At 39.6% G+C, this 7,874-nt stretch overlaps 1 protein-coding gene across 1 annotated transcript in view; it reads right to left on the bottom strand.

Annotated features, from left to right (window-relative positions):
• Nucleotides 1–1,081: 1,081 nt before the first annotated feature.
• Nucleotides 1,082–7,874, bottom strand: part of TMEM2 (transmembrane protein 2) — a 57,831-nt gene continuing 51,038 nt past the window's right edge. Inside the window, exons 20-22 of the mRNA XM_010860630.1 lie at nt 5,348–5,502; nt 3,423–3,526; nt 1,082–3,084 (exon numbers count right to left, since the gene is read on the bottom strand). Of these exons, the coding sequence (XP_010858932.1) occupies nt 2,888–3,084; nt 3,423–3,526; nt 5,348–5,502 (456 nt within the window). The 3' untranslated portion in view covers nt 1,082–2,887. The remainder of the gene's footprint in view (nt 3,085–3,422; nt 3,527–5,347; nt 5,503–7,874) is intronic.

Raw genomic sequence — 7,874 nt, 5'->3', positions numbered from 1 at the left:
TTCATCCCTTAAGGAATGAAAACTTAAGTTATCTGAAGCATTCAAGCCTCTATCCATCACTGCATTGCTCACCCCTCCTCCAAACCAAATATTCCATCTAATGGTACAAGGATATGTTCTCTTCTGATGGAGCTGGAGAACAGAGGAGTCATAAACCTCCTCCCCACGCTCAGGTCTAAACATCAGTTTAGTGGCTGCTTTGGAGTCCTATTCTGTAAGACCATGAGCCTGCCTTTCATCTTCTCACAAGCACTCTCTTCCAGCCTCTGAAGATAATATACAACATGCTGATTCAGGTGGAGAGGGAGAAATCTCACAGGAAAGACTTAAAACCCAAGTCTGTCGATATATGAGAAGGCCCTGTGTTTCTCATCAGCTGGCCAATTCGTGGACGGCCACATTTCTGGAACTCAACCAACTGCCTCACCTGATGGAAAATGCTTATGAACTTATAAATCACCTTTGAACACATTTTCCCAGTAGAAATAAAACAGACTGCAAGCTCCCAACTGCCTGAAATGTGTATATCAGCTTTGATAACCAATTTAATAATCTGAGACAACTAAGGACTAAAAACGCTATCTGAAAGTTCAGACAACAGCAAAATGTTTTGTTTAGGGCTGGGAGTTCCATAAGCAATATAGGAATCACAAATAAAAACAGATAATTATAATTTTGTTTTTATCACACAAAAAATTATAGACTGAAGTTAAACAGTGGGCCTATTATATTAGTGCAGTGATACCTAACCCTGGCTACATGTTATTAGCATCACCCAGAGAGCTTTTAAAAAAATTCCAATGGCCAGGCTGCACCCCACACCAATTAAATGTGAAGCAGGAGCTGGAGTGGAGGGAACAGACCAGGCCATCATAGGTTTTAAAGCTCCCAAGCTTTCTCCAATGCGCAAAGTTAAGAACCTCTGCACCAGCCTTCTGAAGTTACTTAGTCTTACAAAATCTACCTAGTGGATGAAAATTTCTTCATTATTTCTGCCCATAGCTTCTTTACAGATGGGATATGGAATGGAAAAAAAAAAAATTTCTTGCTAGATAGATAGTCACACACATACATGAAAAAATACATGCACACATATTTTTATTTTATTTAAATTGGGCCCTGACCATTAGCATATAAATCAGAAAAACTGAGTGCTTTAGAACTTACATATCCTCTTCAAATCTTTAAAGAGCCAAACTCTAAAAATCACACATAAAAGATATTTGTCATTAAAAAAAAACACACACACACAAACAAACTTTAATCACCTTGAGGAACCATGATCCAATAATATATTTAATAGGTAAGATTTCATTCATCAATGTACAAAAAAAACACCCCAAAACCTAAACTTTGATTAAGACACATACTCTTTTAACAAGAGTACTTACAGTTAGAAAGGTTTATCGGTAGCACTTTGAGGTAGCATATTTTGTAAAGTAATGGAAATAGTCACAGAGCTGCTCTGCAGTTTCTTTTGGGCACAAAAGGACAGGCTGTTAGCTGTTGCTCTTGATAGAGAAGAGTGAATTTGTCTGTACTCATTGCCAAAGTCAGCCTGACCATATTCCTTGCTGTGGCCATCCCCACGTTACACTTCATACATTGTGGGTTTAGGAAAAGATAAAAGCGTTTCAACACCTCTTTCCTCTTGGTGTAGTGACATCCTGGCTTTGGCACCAATCTCCTTTAGCCACATACAGTCCTCACTGGCAGGAGATGCACACACCCAGTAGGAAGAAAAATAGGGCATCACAGTGCCTTTTTTTCAGTGGGCTCTAATGATTTACTTAAGAGTGATGGACTCCTCTAAGGCTAAAAAGAGGTTTGTTTCTGAATATTCTCTCCTTGATTCTGGCCCTTAAAAGGTTCTCCTGTTTTTCCTCTCCCTGAGTACAATATTTTGGGGTATCATTAAGTTTTTTGCAATTGTCCTGCCAGGTTGGTGAGCAGAGAAGCTTTTTTAAAAAAATCCACACGGGTGCAGGAGTACTCCAAGAACAGACTTCCTCTGTGCAAGTTGAAATGACACAAGTTAATAGTTCAGGAAAATGGCCTGCTTCTTTTTTAAAAAAATGTAAATATTTAGCTCAGCTCTTGCATTTTAAATACAAATATACAGTCAAACAGGCTAAGGATTAAAGCTGCAAAAATGGTCCCACCAACATCAGACCAAGGTGCGGGTCCAATTTTTGCCCAATGGTCACAGATTAAAGGGATGTCGAACCCATAAAAGCCCTTTTTTTCCCAATAATACTTGCTGTTTTAAAGTTGAATCCTTAGAAGGAATCAATATACAAATGAATAAAAATAGCACATGTCCAAGCAAAAAAGGGCATGAGCTGGGCCTGAGTTGCCACTTAAAACTCCATCATTCAGTATCATACAAAATCCTCAAAGGCTGCCTGGAATCAGGGACCAAGGCATTCCTGAACATGCCAGCCACCCAGGTCAACTGCTGACCCAAAGTCAACGACACAAGTGAACATTAGACTTCAAGTATCCAAGGTGCTACAAGAGCTGGTCCTCTCAAGGACTCAGGCTGACTCTCAGAAGCTCCCCTTCCCTCACAACATCCCATTTTGTACAAAAGGTGAAGCACTGCTTATGGTCACTACAAAACACAGGAGTGGGATGTGAGGGATAAGAGAACTGATCTCTGAAATATACCAGCCTAACAAATACATATAAATTCTTTAACATTTTGTACAACTAGAAGGTGCATGAGCTGGTATTCAAGCAATCACTTTAAACTCTTACTTTTCTCCCCTTTCGGCCTCAAACAGGAAAATGGTTCCATTGGGTTAACAGTGTCATTTTAAAATGCCATAAATTAAATAAGTTAGTTCACATTTTATCCCCCAGCACTTAAGTTACAGTTAAATCTCTAATGTGCCTTTGAAGTTTGCTTCAACAGCTCCAGGTCTCTTCGGCGGATAGTGTCAGCTCTGTGACAACCATATTCGTCCAGCTGCAAAGGTATGAATTGTTCAAGCAGCCCGAGGCCCTGTCTAGCAGGGCTGGTATACAGCTTAGTCCAGGATGGTTTAAAGTTTCCATTGAATCCCAAAAATATGGTACTCCCTTTAAAAGAAAAAAAACAAAGTTCAATTTGTATCTCTACTAGTTTCAGGCAAGATAATGTGAAAGGTGAGGTGGAGGTGAGCGAAACAAAAAACAACAAAAAAACTATACTTCCTTACGTCAGAGAATGAACTCTTACCACCCACCTCCTGCCCCAAATAACAAACTACATCCCAACACACTTCCTCTAACACTGTCTCCTGATTTAGAAATTACTTCATAATACCCACCCCAGCCTAACAAGCTCATGAAAGCAGGCTGATACCTACACTCCACCATAAAAATGTATATGTTGCTGCTCTCCTAAAAACTTTTTATGGAAGAATACAGATACAAACCTTTGTTATAAAGATTGGCTGGCTTGGCTAATCCCAGAGGTACTAATGAATCCGAAATATTGAACTGCTTTATCTGTCCTCTTGTGCTCAACAGGACAACTGACCTGTAAAAGTTAGAAAATCAGAGCAAGTTTCAGTAATTCAGCATGTGTTTACTGAGTACCTTTCTGAAGTATATACTAGATAAAAGCAGAACTCAAAAAACAAAAAGCACTCCACATGCCTTTTCATCCTTGCTGTCACAAGGGTCCACTTCAATTCTGCACCTAGATCTTAACGTTTCTGTTACAAGGAGGTCTCTAAATACAGGGAAAACTAGTGAGAGTTGGACTGTGAAGAAAGCTGAGCACCGAACAATTGATGCTTTTGAACTGTGGTGTTGGAGAAGACTCTTGAGAGTCCCTTGGACTGCAAGGAGATCCAACCAGTCCATTCGAAAGGAGATCAGCCCTGGGATTTCTTTGGAAGGAATGATGCTAAAGCTGAAACTCCAGTACTTTGGCCACCTCATGTGAAGAGTTGACTCATTGGAAAAGACTCTGATGCTGGGAGGGATTGGGGGCAGGAGGAGAAGGGGACGACAGAGGATGAGATGGCTGGATGGCATCACCGACTTGATGGACGTGAGTTTCAGTAAACTCCAGGAGTTGGTGATGGACAGGGAGGCCTGGCGTGCTGCAATTCATGGGGTTGCAAAGAGTCAGACATGACTGAGTGACTGAACTGAACTGAACATCTTTACAGTATTAACTTTTCCATCCAGAAGCAGGGAGAGCCTCTCCTTTTACTCTTATCATATATCCTTTAATAAAGCATTTCTTTTCTTAATATATTGGGTGCCTTGCATGACTATTGTGTTGCTCTAAACATCTGTAGTGAGCTTTATGTTCCAGATTGTTTTAGGTGAAGTGACTGACTGTGTTTATTTTCCAACATTAGGGAAAAAAATCTTTAGATACATAAAGAAAATTGAGGCCTTGCAAAGTAAATACCTACAAATGTATTAAACCAGAAGATAGAGCTATATGTACACAAAGAATGTTACACTCAAAGAATATAATGACTTTACGGGACTTGTTGAGATCTGGTTCTTTAAAGTTTAAGGAGTGGAATTGACCAGATCAGTTGATGATGATTCAAAAGCTACATAGGACTTTGCGGGAAGCCTATGTTCCTCACTTTGGGGCTTCATTAAATGAAAGCCTGTGTGTAAATCAATGTCCGCAGCAAAGCAAAGGGGGTAGAAAGGGGACTGAATTTATCTTCTTGCCTCCAGTCAGGGTCTGCCTAACACAAATACAGCAAGGTGCACCTCTGTTTAGACACTAAGAACACTGGAGCGGGTTGTCATTTCCTTCTCCAGTGCAGGAAAGTGAAAAGTGAAAGTGAAGTCGTTCAGTCGTGCCCGACTCTTAGGGCTCTTAAAAAAGAGATCACACACTCATCTACTTAAAAAATCAATTTAGTCCTTTCCAGTCAATTCCAAGTGACCCAGATGGCAACTTCCTATACCAGAGTCATAGCCCAATGCTGTCCAAGGGTTCATCAGCAGGATAGACTGTTACAAAGGCAAAACTCAATAAAATTGTTTTAAAATGATACTGAGCCTTCTGAGAGAGTTGGGTACAATGTAGATCAGCTTAATACTAAGAAGTGGGATAGGAACGATCCAAAATGTTGAGCTTTTCCTCCTTCCAAGAACCTTCCCATCATTTGCAAACTCTTCTAACATCCAAGTCCTCACTTATCAATGATAAGCAACTTAGATCACACAGGCATCAACCTGAAACTGGGAAAAGAATGAGTATCCATCCTTCAAGAATCCTAAATACCCAGAGTAAAAAAGTAGACAAGCCAAAACTCAGAGTGAGCCAGGTGTCATCCTTAAGGTATCTTATCCCTTATACAGGGCAAGCTTCACCTACCTTGGAGGGATGCTTGTTTTTAAGTATTCTTCCATGCGACTGACATCAGTGAAAGAGAAAATCTTTTTTTCTGTCAACCGGAAGGGAACACTGCAGGCATCCACAATCAGGAGGAGGACGCCCACACTTCGGAAGGGAAAGTCGGTGCCGTTGATCTGAGAACACAAGATCGTCCTCTGCTGTCACTACCATTTCAGTATCTTTCCAGCCCCTTTCCCTCTGTCTTCTAAACCCAAGAATCAAAAGTAATAATTCCAAAATTCAAACTGCATGTTCCATCACTCTTCCTCTGCCAACGTTTGAAATTGAGTCTGTGTTTTCATAGGCTTTTACCTTGACTGGTCTTTACTGATTGGATAAGATGCTCTAAGCAAGACATGGCAGCCTACACTCAGCTGAGTAGGATGACTCTGCAGGTTCAGGGCTTTCATTCTTATATACATACTCTCTCACTGGGGTCAGTTTCCAACTCAGTGATCAGGTGACGGCCTCTATACTGAAGCTCAGATGTTGTCACATTGACTCAGGAAAAAAATATATAACTGTATACAATAGGTATCTAGTCATATAGGTAGGTAAGTAGAGAGATAGACTTCCTTAACCCACATAAACTCCCGCCCCGTCAGAGTTTAGGTTTGAAACATCAGAGGAGGCAGATAGTTTCATCTGCATTGTTCCATATATAGGTCTCCTTTAAAATCAAAATGGAAAACAGGAAATTTTACCAGGATTTAAGCCACGGGTAGTGATATCTTGTTCAAACAATTACTGTGAAATGAAAGTTCCAGTTGTTCTCTTTAAATTAATGGCTCGAGACATTTTCAAGAAAAAGGAATTCCAGATATACCCAAATCTCATAAATTCCTCAACCAAAAAAGGAAAGAAAAAAATCTTGACTGAAAAATGATTTAACACTACGCCATAGGCACTGATTCTCTTTAAAATGTGTAAAATTATAAACTATGTTAAAAGTTAACAAAGGAGAGATGCTCTCTTCATTACACCTGTCCTCACTTGGAGAAGTTATACTTAAATTGTATTTCTAATCACTAATGATCTCACAGGAATTCAAAATGGCTATTTGCCTGTATTTAAACTGCTCTAGTCCAGAGAATAATTCTAGAAGTGCTTAATATATAGTGCCATTCTATATTTAGAAAGACTGAAAGTGACCCATTTTTTAAAATCCAAATACTTAGAACTGAGACACATTTGATTAAAAAAAAAAAAATCATGATCTTTAACACACTCAAACTGTCCGATTGAAAATTACCTCCAAAAACCTGCTGCTTAAAAGAAACACAAAATTTTCCATAAAAACTAAAGCAAGGCCACATCCAGCAAAGACTTTTCAGGTAATACATGTGAAAAGTAGTGGAGGTAAACATGACAAAACACAGTCCTCTGTGACCTCTTTTACGGTCCCAGACATGCAGTGACTCCAGCAATGGAGTCAAACAATGTCTGCACACCCAAAGGAATACCCTACCTGAGATGGTCTGGGCAATACCTTATCTTGTTTAATTACCTAGTAAGCTAGTAGAGCAGAGACTCAGCACCCAGTGGCATCCCTTTGCAACTGACACCCACCAGATTCCACACAAGGAGGCTGGGATGAGTTCCTCACACTGCTGACTTTATTGAGATGTTGAGCTAACAAACTTCCTACATCATGCTGCTGCTGCTAAGTCACTTCAGTCGTGTCCGACTCTGTGCGACCCCATAGAGGGCAGCCCACCAGGCTCTGCCGTCCCTGGGATTCTCCAGGCAAGATCACTGGAGTGGGTTGCCATTTCCTTCTCCAATGCATGAAAGTGAAAAGTGAAAGTGAAGTCGCTCAGTCGTGCCCGACTCTTAGTGACCCCATGGACTGCAGCCCACTAGGCTCCTCCATCATGAACATACTACAAAATGAAGACATGCTAACATAGAGCAATAGGTATATATATGTGAGAAACCTTGGAGTTATATTTAAGTAAGGATCTTTCTTTCTTTTCCTTTCTTCCCTCCTTTCTTTCTAATTGTGGTAAGAACACTAACATAAAATCCATCCTCTTAAATATTTTAAGTAGACAATATATTATTACTGATTACAGGGAAAATGCTATAAAACAGATTTTGAGAGTTTATGTAGTATTTTACTCAACTGAAACTTTATGCCTGATGATTAATAACTCTGCATTTCACCTTCCTCATCTTAAGTAGGGGTATTTTTAATTCAAAATTATTAAAAAGTTCTTAATTTAGAGTTAAGTTCTGGCGGTGGATAATGGTGATGGCCACACAATATTATGAATGTATTTCATACCACTGAACTATATACTTAAAAATGGTTAGGATGGTAAATTTTATGTTATGTGTACTTTAACATAATAAAAGAGATTGAGAGAGAAAAAAAAAAAGATTTAAGTTTTCACATATATGTGAATTTGTAAATGTGTTGTCCACCATTTAAAAAAAAAAAAAAGACAGCTCCCAAAAGAGACCACATGAGACTAAGCCCAGGCCCTGGCTGGGTATCAGTCGG

The sequence above is a fragment of the Bison bison genome, unplaced genomic scaffold (assembly GCF_000754665.1).
Source record: "Bison bison bison isolate TAMUID 2011002044 unplaced genomic scaffold, Bison_UMD1.0 scf7180017864469, whole genome shotgun sequence".
NCBI lineage: Eukaryota > Metazoa > Chordata > Mammalia > Artiodactyla > Bovidae > Bison > Bison bison.
This window is presented reverse-complemented; position numbering and strand designations above follow the sequence as displayed.